At 35.4% G+C, this 23,587-nt stretch overlaps 1 protein-coding gene across 10 annotated transcripts in view; it reads left to right on the top strand.

The window, feature by feature from the left end:
• Positions 1–23,587, top strand: part of ZNF280D (zinc finger protein 280D) — a 121,918-nt gene that overhangs the window by 50,157 nt on the left and 48,174 nt on the right. For all 10 annotated transcript variants that reach the window (XM_082616668.1, XM_082616670.1, XM_082616665.1 and 7 more), the window contains 7 exons: positions 294–517; positions 3,430–3,587; positions 4,401–4,501; positions 5,524–5,670; positions 18,227–18,361; positions 20,207–20,514; positions 20,991–21,131. In XM_082616668.1, coding sequence (XP_082472794.1) covers positions 294–517; positions 3,430–3,587; positions 4,401–4,501; positions 5,524–5,670; positions 18,227–18,361; positions 20,207–20,514; positions 20,991–21,131 — 1,214 coding nt within the window. The remainder of the gene's footprint in view (positions 1–293; positions 518–3,429; positions 3,588–4,400; positions 4,502–5,523; positions 5,671–18,226; positions 18,362–20,206; positions 20,515–20,990; positions 21,132–23,587) is intronic.

The following is a 23,587-nucleotide window of genomic DNA, read 5'->3' as shown; positions in this document are numbered from 1 at the left end:
TACATCTGAAAAGACAGATTATAAGGAAAAGACTATTAGATCAATAGTCAAGTCCTGGTTTTAAGGTTTTTCTTTTCTTTCTTTAAAAAAATTTTTTTTACTAAGATAATAGATGTTTATTGTTTGAGATTTTGAGAGTATGTATATGCACCACAAGCTTGTGGTGAATATTTTTCCAGATATATCACCAAGCATAGTTTTACATGGTCTGACCTTAGTTGTAAACAAAGAACCTTATTTTGGTTTCTAATTGTTTTAAGAGATAAATAAGACTTCTGTTTTTTCTCTTTCAGTACTGTTGTCCAGACATGATAAATAACTTTTTGGGACTGGCTAAAACAGAATTTTCAAGTACAGCAAATCAAAGTAAGACTGTTGATTCAGAAAAAGGAAAACTGATCATGTTAGTTAATGACTTTTATTATGGAAAACATGAAGGAGATGTCCAGGAAGAACAGAAGACTTACACAACCTTTAAATGCTTCAGTTGCTTGAAAATTCTTAAAAATAATATTAGGTATGTTAGCACTTATTTTTATTTCTATTTGAATATTGGAATGCTACAGATATAAATTTTGTATCTTTATCTTGCATTTTTAAGTATTATTCTAGATAAGAGATTTTAACACTTTGCACTAAGAACAAAGATATATTCTCTTGTTAAAAAGCTTTTGTCCTTTCTTATATTTTAGAGTTGACTCTTGGATCCAGTTAGTTGTATTTCTTTAAAATAACTTAAGAAAGGACAAACTTTATTTCAAATAAAACAAAATTAACTTCTTTTACCTATATTATCAGTGATCTAGGAATTTTCATGAGATGATTTTCATATTTAGCTGCTTTTGAATTTTATTTTTTTTCACACCACAAGAGGAACCACTTATTTATGTTTTGTCCAGTTTGACCTCTTATATACTAATCTTGTTTAATGCTCGAATCCCACAAAAGAGTTAGTTACAAGATAAAATGAGAAGACGTACTGATTGATATTTTTATTGGTTACATAGCTTGACATTTATATTTGGTAAGGTTTTTTACCATCATTTTATTATAAAAATTTTCAACATTCAACAAATATAAAAATATTTTGTAATGGACACTTGTATACTTATCATCTTGATTCTATCATTAACATTTAACTATATTTGCTTCATCATATAGCTATTCATCCTTCCTTCAAACTATTTGGGTTTTTTTATGCATTTTAAAGTAAGTTGCAGATGTCAGTGTACTTCCGTCAGTTGAGGCATGTGTGTGTGTGTACATATATATGCATACCTTTTTATGTTTACCCTTGGTGACTATTATTTGTAATTAGTATTCTTAGGCACCTATAGTTTACTTGTAGACCCAGCATTTATTTTATTTTCCTGTGAGTTCTTGGGTCCAAGAAGAAGCATATAGAAAACCCCTGAAATACACTGTGATAAACTCCTATAATAATTATTTTTTATGGTAGTGCTTTATAGTTTTAAAAATTCTTTTACATATATTATTTCATACAAGTTTTCACATTTATCCCCTTTTATTAAGTTTTAACAGCCATCAATAGCTAATGGTCCCAGTAGTTTAACAGAAGAAATATTGTACTTCGTGATATAACACTGAAACAATATTACAATAGAACTCTTTCCCCTATTTTCATATTTTTACCATTTTAGTAGTAAAATACACCAGAAAAATCATGTTAATATAGTAAAATACATAGAAATATGGCTCCCCTGCTTAGTTCTTTGTTATTCTTAAATGTTATATATATATGATATTAGAATTTATTTCAGCAGTTTTTTAAATTTTCCTTTGAGATTAATACATTAATATTAAACATATGAAAGTAAAATTTTTCTTTTTTTTGTTATTGTTTCAGAATACTAGTTAAATATTTCTAGAGTGTCCTAATATCTAGAAATTTTAAGCAGGCAGCATCTGGTAACATCCAGGAATTGAGCATTTTTTGAAATATTGATTGTTTAGTAAATGTAACCTTAATAGAAAACAATTTATAACCAAAGAAATTGAATATGTTAAGTAATATTTTACCTTGATAGTAAAAACTGGGAGGGTAAATTGATACTTGTAGAGAATGGTAAGAAGCTGATAGCTGTAGATTTCTGTTCTCTGCCCTGTCAACGTGTGGTGTTTTTTTTCCCTACATTGAGTGTCACCCAAAACAGGTTTATTTTATTCTGTGAATATCCTTGCAAGATGTTTGCTTTTTTTGTTTCCCTCATTTCCATCTGTTGGTTTAAGTAGTATGAGCTCCTGATGAGGGCTCATATAATAATTGAGAGAAAACTTGCTAGTTAAGAAATTATTTTATTTAGATACATTTTACTTGCTGAAAGTCATAAGCTGAGCGTTTAATGGCTCATGACATTTTCTCTATACGTAAATATTTAGCCAAGACTAGGATTTCCTATAGGTGTTTGTAGAGCTGGTGTAAAAACCAAAGGAAGTCTAAAAGATATTTCAAAGTGTACCATAACCTGTACTAACGAGTAGTGTTGTGCGAGGTGTGAAAAAAAATAAATGTTATAACCTTTATGATGATTGCTATCCAGATTGATGATATTATCACTTAATTTCAACATTTTATTTCCTGTAGTGACTCAAAATGAGTAATTGTTAATAGTTGACCCCATCTAAAAATTGTTATTTTGATTGAATAACTTTATTTTCAAATTCAGCAAAAAGCTTCAGTAAGCTCCTTTAAATAGGCACTCCCATTTATATTGCACTGTCGGTTGTTGAAGGTCATAATTCCTGCTCATAAGAAGCCTTTTTAGGGAAGCTGAAATAGCAGAATGTAAAACTGAAAAATGGACGTTGCCTACAAAGGGCACAGTCTGCAAGTTAAAATGAACAGTCTTTGCTAACAGTAAACCAGTATCATTAAATAAGACAAAAGGTTCTTGTAATTGTAGGCATTAAAATTGCTATTACATGCATTTAGAAACCAAGATACAAGTAAAAATACCAGTAATTTGTCTTTTAAGCAGCTAGAATTTAATGTATATCTTCATAGCTTAAAAGATTTCTCTCATGACTCTGTAGCTGCTTTTGGTGGTAGAGTTTCCTTCCTTTCAGTATTTTATTTAAAAATGTAAGTAGTATTTCTTGTATGGAGGAGAAACCTGCTGTTTTATCTTTTAAAAAATTTTAGTAATCTGAAATGATCAAGAGAGCATATTAGTGATATTGCAAATTAATAATAACTATTTATTTTAAAACAAGGATGAAAAGATGTTTACTTAGTTACTTAATAAAAGTGATTATTTAAAGTGCACACTTTTCTAGAGGACTTTAAGACTTTTGAGATTTTATTTTCAGTAATCATATCTCTAATTTTAAGATTTAGATTCAAGTACTTATTTGTGAGATTTTTGTTTTTAAATCTGAATTTTTGCACCTGTTGACAATCATTTATAGGTTTATGAACCACATGAAACATCATTTGGAACTTGAGAAGCAGAGCAGTGAAAGCTGGGAAAACCACACCACCTGCCAGCACTGCTACCGTCAGTTTCCCACACCATTTCAACTGCAGTGTCACATTGAAAGTACACACACACCCCATGAATTTTCTAGTAAGTTACAATTTCATTTTAGTATTGAGTATTGTTGATTTTAACAATGTAAACTCTGAGAAAAGTTTGTTACTGAACTCTGAACAAGTGTGTTAGAAAAATAAGAATAAGAAGATGACTTTGAAATTTGAGAGTAAAGTTGAAAAAGTTAATTTTTAACTTATATAAACTTTTAAATAAAATTAGTTACTGAAATTAAAGTCCTTCTGTAAATAATTCACTATGGTAAATAACCTGTGCGTTACATGTGGGGGACTAAATTAGAAGCCTCAGATAATAGTTTTCAAATATGAAATCAGTGCCCTTCTTTTAAACTTGAATAAGAAAAGTAAATCCAACGGTAGTTAAAATCACAGATTTTGGAGCAAGACAGCTTGGGTTCACATCCAAGCTCTGCCTTTTAATATGTGATCTTAATGTGATCTCAGACAGGTCACCTAATATTTGAATAATGGGGATAATAAAAATACCTGCTTCATAATGTTTTGATGGGAACTGAGTGAGTTAATGTAAGTAAAGTCCTTAGAACTGTGCATGGCACACAGTTAACAACTATGGAGCTGTTCACCACTACCACCACCACCAATACTAGTACTATTATTGTTGTTGTTGTTGATACAGATGTACAAAATGAATTACATATGTATATATCTGATTTTGTTTATTTGCCTCGATAGGATACGTTTTTAAAAAATTGAGGTGTAATTGACATATAACATTGTATTAGTTTCAGGTGTACAACATAATGATTGAATACTTATGTGTGTATATATATCTTAAAATGGTGTAATGTCTTTTTTCCCCCACTTTTAGCCATTTGCAAAATATGTGAATTATCATTTGAAACAGAGCATATTCTTTTACAACATATGAAGGACAATCATAAACCTGGTGAAATGCCATATATTTGCCAGGTATACACATATTTTATTGTATACATCATGTTTGTTTGGTTTGTTTGTTATCTCTTGTTTTGGTTACAAGATTTAAACCTATTAGGACAGGCGTCAGCAAATTTTTTATATAAAGGGCAAGATAGTAAGTATTCAGGCTTTGAGGATCATCGGTCTCCGTTGCAACTAATCAGCTCTGCCATTGTAGCACACAGGCAGCCATAGACAATAAGTGAATGAATGGGTATGACTGTGTTTCAATATAACTTTATTTATGGACACTGAAATTTGAATTTCATATAATTTTCATGTCATGAAATATATTTTATTTTTCTAACCATTTCGATAAAATTGGTTGCTAAAATTAAAGTATCTTCTGTAAATAATTTATTAGTAGGAAGTCCCTTGGCATAAATCATACATTGTTATGTAGGGTCAGCAGACAGTTGGAATTGGCCCATAGGCCATTGTTTGCTCACTCCTGTAATAGACAAAGAAAAGCCCTGTGGCAGAAAGACAAACATGAACTTATCTTACCCTGTAGGGAAGATGTAGTCATACAAGGGAAATATAAAATGCTTTTACTTCAGAGAACCCTACCAAATGCTTTGGGACTCGTATTTTTCCAGATTTGGAGGAATGAGAAAGTAAGATAAAAATAAATTGTCACTTCCATAGCCTGGAGGCCATTTATAATCTAAAGGAAGATGCTATTTTATATAGCAGAAGAACTTTATAGTACCAGAGGTGTCAGAGTTTGAAAACTCAAGTCAAGATTGGGGGTGACAGATAAAAATATCTGATAAAAATAAGGGAATCTAGTTATATTTTGGGAAGTATCCTTAAGCTTTGAAAGGTAATGACTCTTCTGTCTCAAAGATTATCTTTCGATGTTTGCATTAATGGAATTCTTGGTTGTGTAGGCATCAGGGCTGAATTAATAGTACAAAATATTCTTCTGAACAAGTGACCTATCATTCTTACTTTGAAATTGAATATCATTATAAGTTTTCAAGTTAAACTAAATCTCTTTTTTTTTGTAGGTTTGCAATTATAGATCATCATCATTTTCTGATGTAGAAACTCATTTTAGAACATCCCATGAAAACACTAAGAACTTGCTATGTCCGTTTTGCCTCAAAGTTATTAAAATTGCAACACCCTATATGCATCATTACATGAAGCATCAGGTGAGATTTGCCAGTTTTTATTCCTTTAATGTTGTTTTAGAGAAAAGATAGATTATGACTTAGAACATTGGTTAGATTTGTTCTGCAAGGGAAGCAGCATTGTTCCAAATGACATGATTAATTTGCAATTTATGCTGAATTACCTGTGAAACTTCCACTTCTTTTCCTTGCTTCCTTTCTGGTGATGATGTGGTTCCTACATGAAAATTTTGAAAGATAGCTAGAAATAGGAAACCTTGGATTGAAGGAAAAAAGAGAAGATGAGTGGAAGAATATCCAAAAGATCGGATATTTCGAGGCTAAGAATTACCTTCTGGGAAAGGTAATTATCAGGAGCAGGGGAAAAGATGAGTTTGAACTGATGAAGAAGATTGATGACTCATAATCGTGTTTTCCTCTTTCTCTTCAAACTTTGTTCCCACTTTTAGCTCCCATATTATAAGACATGTTGGCATCATTGACCAGGAGTGGTCTTTTATAGCTGCCAGGGATAGAGGAAACAGTAGTGACACTTACTGCTTGATATATGAACTCTGGCAAAGAACTGTATTTAGTCCTGCTACATAATTTTTGGGACCCAGTATTAGTGCTTATACCCATCTCTTGAACTCTGATGTTATACTTACTGGTTCTTTTCCTGAAGGAGTTAAGTCATCCTTTGTTTGGGCTGAAAAGTTTAAGGCAACACTGACCCTGTTCTTAAGTGCTTGAAAGAACAGTAACAGCGCCTTTGCCAAAACCAGAAGTCAGTGGATTTATTCAATATGATCATGTAATCAAGTTTTGCCACCTCACTAATTAGCTCACTACATTTTCTTGTTATTGATTAAACTGGCATGTCAGTTTATTCAGCATTGGTGCTCACTTTGCTTTCCATTCTAGTTATTAGATAATCATGAAATCGGCTTGTGGTTCTTCATTGGGAAAGATCATAAAAGTAGAATTTCAAAATAAAGTTGGGATCACCTATGTTGTGACTGGGTTGCTACCTATCCTTGAGGAGTTCTGGCAAGATCCTTCGATTCTGGGTTTCCCGGGCAATGTTCCGTCAGTTGTTAATACATGTCCCCCCCGCCCCACCAATTGCTACTGGTAAATGAATTTGTTAAAGGCCTAGATTTACAAAATTAAATCGTTGTTTCTTTTTTAAAACAGGATTCCTCAGAAATTTTAATATGCTAATGAACATTGTAAATCTCTAAGTAAGGATATTATATGTATTCCCCAGACTCATTTGGCTATTGAACCCTTTATTTGCTCAGTATCTATTAACATTTCTTGAGGAACAGAATTTGAGAAACACTATTCTTGGTACTCTGTATTTCTTCCTTGGTTTTTAATTTTCAAAGGGAGAATAAAGTATAAAACAGTAGTTTTATTTCATTATGGGGCTTTTAACATCATTTTCCCCATATGCTATATTAAGCTCCAGAGTGAGATATAGATGTAGGAAGAATGATAATTATGACAGAGATGTGTAGGCCAACTGTATGGGCTATGTGATTTTTTTTTTAACGTTTTTATTGGAGTATAATTGCTTTACAATGGTGTGTCAGTTTCTGCTTTATAACAAAGTGAATCAGTTATACATATACATATATCCCCATATCTCTTCCCTCTTGCATCTCCCTCCCTCCCACCCTCCCTATCCCACCCTTCTAGCTGGTCACAAAGCACCAAGCTGATCTCCCTGTGCTATGCGACTGCTTCCCACTAGCTATCTATTTTACATTTGGTAGTGTATATATGGACATATATACACTACCACTCTCTCACTTTGTCCCAGCTTACCCTTCCCCTTCCCTGTGTCCTCAAGTCCATTCTATAGTAGGTCTGTGTTGTTATTCCCGTCTGGCCCCTAGGTTCTTCATGACCTTTTTTTTTTTTTTTAGATTCCATATATATGTGTTACCATACGGTATTTGTTTTTCTCTTTCTGACTTACTTCACTCTGTATGACAGACTCTAGGTCCATCCACCTCCCTACAAACAACTCAATTTTGTTTCTTTTTATCGCTGAGTAACATTCCATTGTATATATGTGCCACATCTTCTTTATCCATTCATCTGTCGATGGACACTTAGGTTGATTCCATGTCCTGGCTATTGTAAATAGAGCTGCAGTGAACATTTTGGTACATGACTCTTTGAATTATGGTTTTCTCAGGGTATATGCCCAGTAGTGGGATTGCTGGGTCGTATGGTAGTTCTATGTTTAGTTTTTAAAGGAACCTCCATACTGTTCTCCATAGTGGCTGTATCAATTTAAATTCCCGCCAACAGTGCAAGAGAGTTCCCTTTTCTCCACACCCTCTCCAGCATTTATTGTTTCTAGATTTTTTGATGATGGCCATTCTGACCGGTGTGAGATGATATCACATTGTAGTTTTGATTTGCATTTCTCTAATCATTAATGATGTTGAGCATCCTTTCATGTGTTTGTTGGCAATCTGTATATCATCTTTGGAGAAATGTCTATTTAGGTCTTCTGCCCATTTTTGGATTGGGTTGTTTCTTTTTTTGATATTGAGCTGCATGAGATGCTTCTAAATTTTGGAGATTAATCCTTTGTCAGTTGCTTCTTTTGCAAATATTTTCTCCCATTCTGAGGGTTGTCTTTTCGTCTTCTTTATGGTTTCCTTTGCCTTTGGAAAAAGTTCCAAAGCTTTTAAGTTTCATTAGGTCCCACTTGTTTATTTTTGTTTTTATTTCCATTTCTCTAGGAGATGGGTCAAAAAGGATCTTGCTGTGATTTATGTCATGGAGTGTTCTGCCTATGTTTTCCTCTAAGAGTTTGATAGTGTCTGGCCTTACATTTAGGTCTTTAATCCATTTTCAGTTTAATTTTGTATATGGTGTTAGGGAGTGTTCTAATTTCATTCTTTTACATGTAGCTGTCCAGTTTTCCCAGCACCACTAATTGAAGAGGCTGTCTTTTCTCCATTGTATATTCTTGCCTCCTTTATCAAAGATAAGGTGACCATAGGTGCATGGGTTTATCTCTGGGCTTTCTATCCTGTTCCATTCATCTGTATTTCTGTTTTTGTGCCAGTACCGTACTGTCTTGATTACTGTAGCTTTGTAGTATAGTCTGAAGTCTGGGAGCCTGATTCCTCCAGCTCTGTTTTTCTTTCTCAAGATTGCTTTGGCTATTCGGGGTCTTTTGTGTTTCTATACAAATTGTGAAATTTTTTGTTCTAGTTCTTTGAAAAATGCCAGTGGTAGTTTTATAAGGATTGCATTGAATCTGTAGATTGCTTTGGGTAATATAGTCATTTTCACAATGTTGATTCTTCCAATCCAAGAACATGGTATATCGCTCCATCTATTTGTATCATCTTTAATTTCTTTCATCAGTGTCTTATAATTTTCTGCATACAGGTCTTTTGTCTCCTTAGGGAGGTTTATTCCTAGGTATTTTATGCTTTTTGTTGCAGTGGTAAATGGAAGTTTTTTCTTAATTTCAGTTTCAGATTTTTCATCATTAGTGTATAGGAAAGCAAGAGATTTCTATGCATTAATTTTGTATCCTGCTACTGTACCAAATTCATTGATTAGCTCTAGTAGTTTTCTGGTGGCATCTTTAGGATTCTCTATATATAGTATCATGTCATCTGCAAACAGTGACAGCTTTACTTCTTCTTTTCCGATTTGGATTCCTTTTATTTCTTTTTCTTCTCTGATTGCTGTTTCTAAGACTTCCAAAACTATATTGAATAAGAGTGGTGAGAGTGGGCAACCTTGTCTTGTTCCTGATCTTCGTGGAAATGGTTTCAGTTTTTCACCATTGAGGACAAGGTTGGCTGTGGGTTTGTCATATATAGCCTTTATTATGTTGAGGTAAGTTCCCTCTATGCCTACTTTCTGCAGGGTTTTTTATCATAGATGGGTGTTGAAAGCTTTCTCTGCATCTATTGAGATGATCATATGGTTTTCCTCCTTTAATTTGTTAATATGGTATATCACATTAATTGATTTGCATATATTGAAGAATCCTTGCATTCCTGGGATAAACCCCACTTGATCATGGTGTATGATCCTTTTAATGTGCTGTTGGATTCTGTTTGCTAGTATTTTGTTGAGGATTTTTGCATCTATGTTCATCAGTGATATTGGCCTGTAGTTTTCTTTCTTTGTGACATCTTTGTCTGGTTTTGGTATCAGGGTGATGGTGGCCTCGTAGAATGAGTTTGAGAGAGTTCCTCCCTCTGCTATATTTTGGAAGAGTTTGAGAAGAGTAGGTGTTAGCTCTTCTCTAAATGTTTGATAGAATTTGCCTGTGAAGCCATCTGGTCCTGGGCTTTTGTTTGTTGGAAGATTTTTAATCACAGTTTCAATTTCAGTGCTTGTGATTGGTCTGTTCATATTTTCTATTTCTTCCTGGTTCAGTCTCAGAAGGTTGTGCATTTCTAAGAATTTGTCCATTTTTTCCAGGTTGTCCATTTTATTGTCAAAGAGTTGCTTGTAGTAATCTCTCATGATCCTTTGTATTTCTGCAGTGTCAGTTGTTACTTCCCCTCTATCATTTTTAGTTCTACTGATTTGAGTCTTCTCCCTTTTTTTCTTGATGAGTCTGGCTAATGGTTAATCAATTTTGTTTATCTTTTCAAAGAACCAGCTTTTAGTTTTATTGATCTTTGCTATCGTTTCCCTCATTTCTTTTTCATTTATTTCTGATCAGATCTTTATGATTTCTTTCCTTCTGGTAACTTTGGGGTTTTTTTGTTCTACTTTCTCTAATTGCTTTAGGTGTAAGGTTGGGTTGTTTATTTGAGATGTTTCTTGTTTCTTAAGGTAAGATTGTACTGCTATCAACTTCCCTCTTAGAACTGCTTTTGCTGCATCCTATAGGTTTTGGGTCATTGTGTTTTCATTGTCATTTGTTTCTAGATATTTTTTGATTTCCTCTTTGGTTTCTTCAGTGATTTCTTGGTTATTAAGTAGTGTATTGTTTAGCATCCATGTGTTTCTATTTTTTACAGATCTTTTCCTGTAATTGATACGTAGTCTCATAGCGTTGTGGTCAGATAAGATACTTGATACGATTTCAATTTTCTTAAATTTACCAAGGGTTGACTTGTGACCCAAGATATGATCTATCCTGGAGAATGTTCCATGAGCACTTGAGAAGAAAGTGTATTCTGTTGTTTTTGGATGGAATATCCTATAAATATCAATGAAGTCCATCTTGTTTAATGTATCATTTAAAGCTGCGTTTCCTTGTTTATTTTCATTTTGGGTGATCTGTCCATTGGTGTAAGTGGGGTGTTAAAGTCCCCTACTATGATTGTGTTACTGTTGATTTCCCCTCTTATGGCTGTTAGCATTTGCCTTATGTATTGAGATGCTTCTATGCTGGGTGCATAAATACTTACAATTGTTATATCTTCTTCTTGGATTGATCCCTTGATCATTATGTAGTGTCCTTCTTTGTCTCTTGTAATAGTCTTTGTTTTAAAGTCTATTTTGTCTGATATGAGAATTGCTACTCCAGCTTTCTTTTGATTTCCATTTGCTGGAATATCTTTTTCCATCCTCTCACTTTCAGTCTGTGTGTGTTCCTAGGTCTCAAGTGGGTCTCTTGTAGACAGCATATATATGGGTCTTGTTTTTGTATCCATTCAGCCCATCTCTGTCTTTTGCTTGGAGCATTTAATCCATTTACATTTAAGGTAATTATTGATATATATGTTCCTATTCCCATTTTCTTAATTGTTTTGGGTTTGTTATTGTAGGTCTTTTCCTTCTCTTGTGTTTCCTCCCTAGAGAAGTTCCTTTAGCATTTGTTGTAAAGCTGGTTCGGTTGTGCTGAATTCTCTTAGCTTTTACTTGTCTGTAAAGGTTTCAGTTTCTCTGTCAAATCTGAATGAGATCCTTGCTGGATAGAGTAATCTTTGTTGTAGGTTTTTCCCTTTCGTCAGTTTAAATATGTCCTGCCACTCCCTTTTGGCTTGCAGAGTTTCTGCTGCAAGATCAGCTGTTAACCTTATTGGGATTCCCTTGTATGTTATTTGTTGTTTTTCCCTCGCTGCTTTTAATATTTTTTCTCTGTATTTAATTTTTGATAGTTTGATTAATATGTGTCTTGCCATGTTTCTCCTTAGATTTATCCTGTATGGGACTCTCTGTGCTTCCTGGACTTGATTAACTATTTCTTTACCCATATTAGGGAAGTTTTCAACTATAATCTCTTCAAATATTTTCTCAGTTCCTTTCTTTTTCTCTTCTTCTTCTGGGACCCCTATAATTCGAATGTTGGTGCTTTTAATATTGTCCCAAAGGTCTCTGAAACTGTCCTCAATTCTTTTCATTCTTTTTTCTTTATTCTGCTCTGCAGTAGTTTTTTCCACTATTTTATATTCCAGGTCATTTATCCTTTCTTATGCCTCAGTTATTCTGCTATTGATCCATTCTAGAGAATTCTTAATTTCATTTATTGTATTGTTCATGGTTGTTTGTTTGCTCTTTAGTTCTTCTAGGTCTGTGTTAAATGTTTTTTGTATTTTCTGCATTCTATTTCCAAGATTTTGGATCATCTTTACTATCATTATTCTGAATTCTTTTTCAGGTAGACTGCCTATTTCCTCTTCATTTGTTAGGTCTGGTGGGTTTTTACCTTGCTCTTTCATGTGCTGTGTGTTTCTTTGTCTTCTCATTTTGCTTACCTTACTGTGTTTGGTGTTTCCTTTTCACAGGCTGCAGGTTCATAGTTTCCGTAGTTTTTGTTGTCTGTCCCCAGTGGCTAAGGTTGGTTCAGTGGGTTGTGTAGGCTTCCTGGTGGAGGGAACTAGTGCCTGTGTTCTGCTGGATGAGGCTGGATCTTGTCTTTCTGGTGGGCAGGTCCACGTCTGGTGGTGTGTTTTGGGGTGTCTGTGACCTTATTATGATTTTAGGCAGCCTCTCTGCTAATGGGTGGGGTTGTGTTCCTGTCTTGCTAGTGTTTGGCATATGGTGTCCAACACTGTAGGTTGCTGGTCGTTGAGTGGAGCTGGGTCTTGGCGTTGAGATAGAGATCTCTGGGAGATTTTCGCCATTTGATATTATGTGGAGCTGGCAGGTCTCTGTTGGACCAATGTCCTGAACTTGGCTCTACCCCCGTCAGAGGCACAGCCCTGACACGTGGCTGGAGCACCAAGAGCTTGTCATCCACACGACTCAGAATAAAAGGGAAGAAAAAGGAAAGAAAGAAAGAAAAAGATAAAATAAAACAGTTATTAAAATAAAAGCAAAAGGTAATTATTAAATAAAATTTTGCAAGTAATTAAAAAATAAAGGAAGAAAGAAGAGAACAACCAAACCAAAAAACAAATCCACCAATAACAAACACTGAAAACTATACTGAAAACAAGCAAACAAAACAGACAGACAGAACCCTAGGACAAATGGTTAAAGCAAAGCTATACAGACAAAATCACACACAGAAGCATATGCATACACACTCACATAAAGAGAAAAAGGGGAAAAAAATATATCGTTGCTCCCAAAGTCCACCTCCTCAATTTGGGATGATTGGTTGTCTACTCAGGTATTCCACAGATGCAGGGTACATCAAGTTGATTGTGGAGATTTAACATGCTGCTCCTGAGGCTGCTGGGAGAGATTTCCCTTTCTCTTCTTTGTCTGCACAGCTGCTGGGCTTCAGCTTTGGATTTGGCCCCGCCTCTGCGTGTAGGTTGCCTGTGGGCGTGTGTTCTTTGCTCAGACAGGACGGGGTTAAAGGAGCAGCTGATTGGGGGGCTCTGGCTCACTCAGGCCGGGGCGAGGGAGGGGTATGGAGTTCGGGGCAGGCCTGCGGCGGTAGAGGCCAGTGTGATGTTGCACCAGCCTGAGGCGCGCTGTGCGTTCTCCCGGGGAAGTTGTCTCTGGATCATGGGACCCTGGCAGTGGCGGGCTGCACAGGCTCCCGGGAGGGGAGGTGTGGAGAGTGACCTGTGATTGCACACAGGCTTCTTGGTGGCGACAGCAGCAGCCTTAGCGTCTCATGCCCGTCTCTGGGGTCCGCGCTGATAGCCGTGGCTTGCGCCCGTCTCTGGAGCTCCTTTAAGCGGCGCTCTTAATCCCCTCTCCTGGCACACCAGGAAACAAAGAGGCAAGAAAAAGTCTCTTGCCTCTTAGGCAGGTCCAGACTTTTTCCCGGACTCCCTCCCGGCTAGCTGTGGCACACTAGCCCCTTCAGGCTGTGTTCACGCCGCCAACCCCAGTCCTCTCCCTGGGATCAAACTGAAGCCGGAGCCTCAGCTCCCAGCCCCCGCCTGTCCCAGCGGGTGAGCAGACAAGCCTCTCGGGCTGGTGAGTGCTGGTCAGCACCGGTCCTCTGTGCGGGAATCTCTCCGCTTTGCCCTCCGCACCCCCGTCTCTGCACTCTCCTCCGTGGCTCCGAAGCTTTCCCCCCTCTGCCACCCGCAGTCTCCGCCTGCAAAGGGGCTTCCTAGTGTGTGGAAACCTTTCCTCCTTCACAGCTCCCTCCCACTGGTGCAGGTCCCGTCCCTATCCTTTTGTCTCTGTTTATTCTTTATTCTCTTGCCCTGCCCAGGTACATGGGGACTTTCTTGCCTTTGGGGAGCTCTGAGGTCTTCTGCCAGCGTTCAGTAGGTGTTCTTTTGCAGTTGTTCCACATGTAGATGTATTTCTGATATATTTGTGGGGAGGAAGGTGATCTCCACGTCTTACTCGTCCGTCATCTTGAAGCTCCTCCCCAGCTTTGTGATTTGTAATCAGTTTTTATACTCTGAGTTTTATGTCTTCACTTGCCATGCCTGTCCAGTTTTCTTTTTTGTTTATTTGGAGCACCTAGGAGGTAGGCAGCAGTTAAGAGGGGAAAATCTATCAAAAGAAGGATCATCATGCATCCTTCAAGAAATTTACAATTTGTATGATTATTTACAAAAGACTGGTAAATTATAGCTGAGCAAAAACTTGTAATCGTGATAACATTATTAGAGCAATATGAGATAATAAGAATTGTTGACTCTATGACTCATTTTATTGTTTTAGAAGACTTTGGTTGTAACTTTTGTTTAAGACAATGTATTGTTAGGTCTTGGGTGATTTTAGAGCTAATATTCTAGTTGTTATGACTTTTAAGAAATAATGAAAGTGATTTTGGATGTGTTAGATATGTCCATTAGATCTTTAATAAAAACAGTAAGTAGTTAACATATGCAGTCATTTACCTTATGACAGCAACAGGTGCTTTACATGCACATTATCTTGTTGAATCCTCACAATCACCCTTAGAGATGAGGAAACAAAGTTTTGGAGAAAGTAAGTTGCTCCATGTCACATTACCTAATAAAAACCAGAGTTAAAATTTGATTTCTGGGGCCTCCCTGGTGGCGCAGTGGTTGAGAGTCCGCCTGCCGATGCAGGGGATACGGGTTCGTGCCCCGGTCTGGGAGGATCCCATATGCCGCGGAGCGGCTGGGCCCGTGAGCCATGGCCGCTGGGCCTGCGCGTCCGGAGCCTGTGCTCCGCAACGGGAGAGGCCACAACAGTGAGAGGCCCGCGTACAGAAAAAAAAAAAAAAAAAAAAAAAAAAAAAAAAAAAATTTGATTTCTGAGCCCAGCCTTTCATTGTTCTACCACAGAGTCAGATTTTATTTTGGTATTATTAGGTCTAAGGTCAGAAATTACATATAGTCAGTATTACCCTAAACAGTGTAGCATGCTTATCCAAAATTCAACACAGACAATTATTTCTCTACCCTTGGAATAGATCATTACTTCTTTGATTGAACATCATGTTATTAAAAAATGTACTGTGTCTTTATCACCTTTTGCACATTTAAATGCATACATACACAAGAGAAATGTACAAGACATGTCCAACTAAGGGAATAGTAGATTAATGTATTCTGTCTCAGGATTCTGGATGTATTTTCATTGAATGGAATGGCAGACATTTTGAACTAGTTAAATTGTACCTGCTGCTCATATGCACTTTCTGTCAGTCTCTTTCTTTCTGCCTTACTGTCCATTTATATAACAAATATTTATTGAGTGCCTTACTGGTGCCAGAGACTTAGGTATTACATAGCAGTGAACAAAGCAAAGTTTGTGTCCTCTGGAATTTGGATTATAGTGGAGAAAAATAATAAATATATGTGTACTTATATTTGAAGGTATATGTGTACTAGGTGGAAATAAGTACTGTAGAAGGACAATGTGGAGGATAAGGAGTACCTAGGATTGGGGAGATGTTGGGAGTGGAGGAGTGGAGTGGTTGCTGTCTTGTACATATAGTGGCCAAAAACGGGCCTCTCTGAAAGAAATAAAGGAGTAAGCTGTGAGGAAATCTGGGAGAAGTAACATTATATCGGGAGTGAAGTGAGTGTGTACCTGGGGCACTCAAAGAACATCACAGAGGCCAGTTGTGGCTGGAGCAGAGTAAAGTAATAAGCGGAAGAGTAGTAAGAAATAAGGTTGTAGCAATAGAATGCAGGCCGATTCATATAGAGCCTTGTAAACCAGAATCAGGACTTTGGAAAACCATCAGCATTTTAAGCATGTGAAAGATCTGCCATGTTTTAAGATCATTGGCAGCTGTGGGGAGAATAGATCATAGGGAAGAAAGAACATGAAAGGGAGAACATAGGAGGTTATTATTAGTCAAGTTGAGTGTCTTGGACAAGTATTGTAGCAGTGGTTGAAGGTAATAAGTGGAAATATTATGACAGTTTTTGAAGGTAGAGCTGACACATTGTATTAATGGGTTGGATATGGGATGTGAGAGAGAGTGACCAAGTTTTTTGTCCTAAGCAGCTGCAAGAGTGGAATTTTCATATACTGTCATATGGTGAAGACTGAGGAAAGAACATATTTTGGGGGGCAGGGAGGTAGGGAAGAAATCCAGAATTCAGTTTTGTCCATGTTGGTTTGAGATGCATATTAGACATCAAGTAGTGATATCAAGTAGGTAGTTGGATAGATGATACTTAAAGCCGTGAAATGAAAAGGTAACCTCGGGAGGGATTATAGATAGAGAAAATATTTCTGGGTAATGGATTCTGGAGAACTTTTTTTCTGTCCTCTTGACTTGGTATCTGTTTCTTGTCCACGTTTTCTCTTTTTCTTCCTCTTCTTTGAGCAAATATGAGTGAATTTAAGTTGCCTATACCTCCAAGAATGCATCACACTTCTAAAATAGTCTTAAGATGCACCTAAAATACAATACAAACATACTATATTTATATATTGCTTTGAACTTTGTAAAGAACTTTTTTTTTTTTTTTTTTTTTTTTTTGCTGTACGCGGGGCTCTCACTGTTGTGGCCTCTCCCGTTGCGGAGCACAGGCTCCGGACGCACAGGCTCAGCGGCCATGGCTCACGGGCCCAGCCGCTCCGCGGCATATGGGATCCCCCCAGACCGGGGCACGAACCCGTATCCCCTGCATCGGCAGGCGGACTCTCAACCACTGCGCCACCAGGGAGGCCCCTGTAAAGAACTTTTATTTATGAAATGCCTGCTATGTGCCAGTACTGTGCTAGGTACTTCCCAGTGTATTATCTGTTCGAATTTTATAAATGATTGATTGTATTTAAATGGAAATAGTGATGTATCTGGCAGATTGTAGCTTTAGAGAAAACATTCTTTTGTATTTATATGTTGTTTCAGTTTATATATATGTTTGCATATACATATATAATTTTTAAATTAATGAGAGCATAAATATCAATATTGTAGTTGATATTGTGTAGTAGAAAGAACACCAGATTAGGTGTCTGGCAATTGTCACTGAATAGCTATGGGAAAGTGATTTGGATTTTTCTTGGGTCCTGTTTCCCATCTGTGGAATAATAACAGAATTAAGTTTGAGGAGAGACTTAGTCAAGGGGTCTCAGCCAGTAAGTAGATTGGGAATAGTTGTTTTTATTTATGCTTCCATATCCACACTGTCCAATGTTGTAGCCACTAGCCGTATGTGGCTATTTAAACTTAAATTAATTAAAATTAAATAAAATTTAAAATTTGTTTGCTCAGTTGCACTTGGCACATTTCAGGTGCTCATTAACCACATATGTCTAGTTGATACTGTATTGGGCAGTGCAGCTCTAGAACATTTTCATCATTGAAGACAGTTTTATTAGACAACACTGCTTTATACAACCATTGCTATAACAACTTTCTTTGAAATCTGTGTTTGGCTATTTGAATTTATTTTTCCAACTTGTCAACCAACTAGAAATAGCAAAAATTAAAAAGAATTTTATAGGATAAAAATGTAGTATAGTTCATTTTCACAGTATCATGTGTCTAAGTACTTTAAAATTATAATTAAAAGAGCTTTCATAGCACTATTGAGAGAACTTTCATTAGAATCTGTTGATGCAACTTTCATGTTCAATTTCTGGATAGTAACAGACATTTTTGGAACCTAAATACTAATGCAAAGAATGTTTTAAAAAATAAAATAATATTTTGCTATTATATATGATAAGAGGTGTAAAATACTAGTTTTAAAATTAGTATCATTAAAATTAAATCAGAGCAGTTTCAGGACACAATATTTGTGGTTGTAGAAATTATTTTTCTTCACTTTTTCTGTTTTCTAAATAGAAAAAAGGAATACATCGTTGTACAAAATGCAGACTACAGTTTTTAACATGCAAAGAGAAAATGGATCACAAGACTCAGCATCATCGGACATTTATAAAACCTAAACAACTAGAAGGATTGCCTCCAGGAACAAAAGTGAGTTCAAATATGCTGTATTCTAACATTTTGTATGATAATAGACATTAACTCCTGCCTGGTTTTATTTATGAATATAATACTTTAAAAATGATTTCTGATCTAATTAAGACTTTAATTTTAGGTTTTACCATTCCTGTGTTTAGGAATAAAACTTCTAACCATTGCTTTTTGGTCAGTAGTGCGTGCAACTCTAGAGTGGTATTCCTTTGTAAAAAGTATAGCTAGATTAACTGTTCCAGGGTTAATGGGTTATGTCAATGTTACATAGGCTATTTTGGAGCTATTCCAGTTGGCAGTGTATATGTCATTTTTATCTGTTAAACTGTAAGATGCTTGAGATCAGGAATCATGTTTTATTTATCTTTGTGTCCTCAGCATCTGGTATAGTGCCTTGAATGCTGTAGGTTCTCAGATGTTTATTGAAATTGTTATTACTGAGTCTACTCTCAGAGAAGCAAGTTCTGCTGCTGGATAGCATTATGTTTTAAGTGAGCAAACACATGTCTGACTGCATACTGATGATTGTAATTTACTTTTCCCTTTTTGCCTTATATACCTCTGTTTTTTCTGACTTCTTTATACACAGTCAGCTCTTGAATATTTGCTCCAGTGGAGGGAAACAGAGGCATGGATAATCCAAAGTGAAATAATCCCCAAAACATTTATATTTGGCTTTGGGTTCTTACCTTTGAATGTGGGTATGTCTGTTATTTGAATTAACTAAAACAATATAAAGCCATGCTCTGAAGACCTAGAGCAAGAGAAGCTATCCAGCATCCTTCCCTGCAATCCATTCATTCCATGCTGGGACTAGACATGCAGAACACTAATGTAAGCAGTGCAGTCCTCTCTCATATTTTCCCTTAATAATAATAATAATAATAATAATAATAATAATAATAATGATACTAAATGTTTTTATAGCACCTTAGAATTAGACTTTTGTTATGTTTATTCATATATTCTATTATTTAATCCATATAGTAAGCCAGTGAGGTAGACGAGGGAAGTATTGTCCCTTATTAAAGATAAAGAAGCTTAGAGAGGATGTTACTGATTCAAGGTCACATGGCTAGAAAGGAGTGGTATTAGCTTTAACCTCAGGTCTTTTGATTCCTAGTCCAATGCCTTTGTATGATACTAAAGCACATGTTTTTCATGGTACTTCCTCATAGGCTGTTCCTCAAATACATGGGGGGGTGTATAGTCAAATGATTAATGAGAAAGTTGGAGCAGTTGTGTTCTTCGTTGTCAACCAGCAAATATAATTTCTTAATACCAAATGTTCAGTCTTGTATTAGTTTCCTTTAAGGAAATTCTAAGTATTATTAAACTTGCCATGCAATATAGTGAATTGATATAACCCCTCACATAACCTTTGTAAACATAAATCCTGCCCAATTAGCCCCTGGAAAGAAGTCACATTTACTGTAGATCTGTTTGTTTTATAGTTGTCGAAGGGTAACACAGTCCTTTCTAGGCTTTGAGATTTAAATTTTGACCTCTGTGTTTGTGAATTTTTAGTTATATCAGAGCATAGAAATAGCTATGGAATGTGCTCTTTTAATATTCATATAATTTGCTTTAACTCCTAATTATCCATTAATAACTCTTAACATATAACTGATATCAGTACAAAAATGTAAGATTACAAGTGAGTAAATATCAAGTTTAATTTCATTTAATTGATATGAACATTTAGAATAAATGGAAGATTTACCAGTTACAGTTTATACTTGCCCTTTCCAAAAACTTGATGTTTAACTTTTTGTTATGCAGTGATATTTTAACAGTAATGCAGTGATTAATTTTCTAAAGCAAATATTATCTTCATTTTTGTAGGTTACTATTCGAGCTTCAGTTGGCCCTCTTCAATCAGGATCTTCAACTACACCTACCATTAGTGCAAGCACTTCTACACTTCAGCTCTCACCTCCAAGGACTAAAAATATAACTGCTAAAAATCCCACAAAATCTAACACAAGTAAACCTAATATAACTAAATCCATTGCAAGTAAACCTAATGCAAGTAAGCCTAATGGAAGTAAATCTAAATACAAATCAAAAATATCTAATATGCAAAAGAAACAAAGCACATTGGCTAGTAGCAATAAAAAAAGTAAAGTCAATACAGCATTGAGGAATTTAAGGTAATCTTTTATTCTTGATACACAATACTAATTTAATCTTAAGTATAAAAACTTTATTTAATATAAATTTACCCTATTACACAACTCTTTTGTACATTTATACACTGTCACTTAAGGCCAAGCAAATAATAAAAAATATTTTTTACAACAGTTGAACAGTACTTAAATTACTGTTTTTCTATAATATTCATTTATTACACTGGTGTTTTATGTTGTGCTTATATCTTGTGATGTTTGAATTGGTTAATTTAACCAATTGATTAATCCCTTTTTTCCAGTAAGAAACATTAGCTGATATTAGATTTTTTATACTTATTCTAGCTGCTGTTCCATAGCAGATTTTTCAAATAATAAGTCTCTATTTGAAGATGTTAATTTAAACACCTTAGCTTTAATTAACAGAAAATTAATAAGGCAGTCCCTTATTATTTTTGTTTTAAAATATATTTTTATCATTTTCTTTATATCTCTATAAGGTGTCGTCGGGGAGTTCACAAGTGCATTGAGTGTTGTTCTGAAATAAAAGATTTTGCAAACCATTTTCCTACATATGTCCACTGTAGTTTTTGCAGATACAACACTAGCTGTAGCAAAGCCTATGTGAATCATATGATGAGGTAAGATGAGTTAAACATCTATAATTACCAATTAAAATTACAGTTCAGCAAGTTTGTTTTTGAAAACAGTTATCCTATTAGAAGTCAGTTTCTCTCTTCTAAGAAAACTTCTGAGATGATTCCTGGTACTATTTTTCTGCATAGTAATTCATGAAGTTCCTGGAAACTCGAATTTTAAGAACAGTTAGACTAATGAAATTAGGATAGGTTTGTTAGGGAAAATAGTTTTTCTATGGGAATTTTTTTTCCTATAGAACTTTCAAACATGGTTAATTCCAAAGACAGAAAAGTAAATGTTTTAAGTATATTTATGAAACAAATACATGTAATCTCATGAGTGTTATTCTCTTCAAAGCAGTCACTTTGAGAGATTCCAGGGTTTTCAGTGATGTTAGAAACTTCATTGAGTCTGTTTCTCTCTCTCTCTTTTTCTCTGTAATCCATCTGTCTGTCCATCCATCAAACCATGTCTCCTTGCATTCATTCAGTGAAATGAGAGACTATTTCAGTCATGATGCCATTGTTGGAATTATTTTTCTTTAATTCTTTCAACTTAGCTAATTAGAGTATTCTATGCAGAGAGAGCCTTCATAGCCTATGTTATCTTCATTTGTATCTCATTAGTTGGGGCATCCTTCAGGATGGATTTTTATTTTTTTAAAAATAGTCAAAAATTGGGACTTCCCTGGCAGTCCAGTGGTTAAGACTCTGCGCTTCCAGTGCAGGGAGTGTGGGTTCGAACCCTGGTCAGGGAACTAAGATCCCATATGCCACGTGGCACGGCAAAAAAAAAAAAAAAAAAAAAGAAAATAGTAACGACAGATTATGAGAATAAAACATTTAAAAAATAAATAAATAAAAATTTTAAAAATAGTCAAAAGTTGTTCAGATATAAGCCAGTTAGGTTGATTATTCAAAGTGAGTTTCCATTTTTTCAGAAGTCAGAATATGATTAATAAAAGTGATTTTCTTATAGATCACAACATGACCTCTGTGTTACTTTCTGGTCATTATCAGATACTCCTTTCAAGGACTCTCCCACGTTTCTTGATGGCTCCAGCACCTCTCTCACAGTTTTTTAACCCCCTTGATGACTAGCCTGACATTATGGTAACTTGACTTCTTTAGTGCCAGTGCTTTACATCACCTTTAAACTTGTTGTACCCCCTTTCTTACCACAGTACTATTTTAATCTTGTCATATATACTGTTCATTTCTTTTGAATTCCCATTTCCCAATAACTTTCTGGGCTTTAAGTTCTTTTTCCAGTCCAGCAACACCTATCTAACTATAGCCATCCTCACCATCAGGGTCATCTGTTTTGATTGCTGCTTTGTTTTTGTTCTAGAATCCTTTACACATTTAGTCATGCTTACCTGGCATAAAGGCCAAAGACTTGACCATCTTCTTCTTCTGAACTTTATGCTCAATTCTAGACCCCCAAATAGTGCTTGATTCAATCAACTCTGACTCATGGTCTTTAACTTGAATTGGGTCCTATCTTTTTATTTTTAAATACTTCTTTATTCTTACCTACAGTATCTGATTAAACATTTTTTTGGTACTCTAAAGATTTTATTTTGGCTTCTCTTAGTTATTAACATGGCCTACACATAGTTGGAGGTCATCCTTTTAATTAATCTTTTCAGCCTCAATTTTTTTTCCTGTTACATTTATCCAGGCATTAATCTCAGAAATCAAACATGTTTTACTTCTCCAAAGTTAACCCTGCCCCTTATCTCCTCTAGTTCTTCCACAAGTTCATTCAGTTAATTTGCAACTTCATCTTCTATCTACCTGGTTCCTTCTGCTTACAGATGATTTCAGGTATTTTTTTTAAGATGAGGGAGACTTGTCCTTACTGCCTACTTTCCTTATCTCTTGTCTTCTTATTACCATGAACATTTGTAAAAAGTATTTGTTAACTAGCATATTTGTGATTCATTTCTTTACCTTTTAAGTTGAGTATCATCCTCACCTACCAACTAACACTGCCCCTTTAAAGATTATCTGTCAAGTACTGATCCCCCTATTTATTCACTTTTTTTTCACTCTCACTACTCTATGACTTCTTTAGAGTCATTGTTGTCACTCACTTTTGAAACTGTTCTCCTCAGCTTGTGTTTAACCGCCACCACTATTTTTCTTCTTCCTTTTTGCCTACTCCTATTCATTGCCTTTTCTTCCTTCAGCTCTTCTCTCCTCCTTACATTTCCTTTCTTCGTAATGTAACCACTGTCACTTTTACCTTTCAACTTTGAATCTTCCAATTTCATTCCTTAGTTTTCCTGAGATCTAACTCTGTATTTCTAATTATTTTGTGTTTTGTTTTGTTTTGTTTTTACCTTCCTTTGACTCATTGGCATCTAAAAAGAACCTAAATAAACCAAACATTATCATCTTTCCAGAATTCACTTTACTACCATCCAAATGTGAATGTGGAATACCAGCTGGAA

This window comes from Mesoplodon mirus, assembly GCF_964341445.2.
Source record: "Mesoplodon mirus genome assembly, chromosome: 4".
Classification (NCBI taxonomy): Eukaryota; Metazoa; Chordata; class Mammalia; order Artiodactyla; family Ziphiidae; genus Mesoplodon; species Mesoplodon mirus.
Note: the sequence above shows the minus strand (reverse complement) of the source record. Positions and strands in the feature narration are given on the sequence as shown.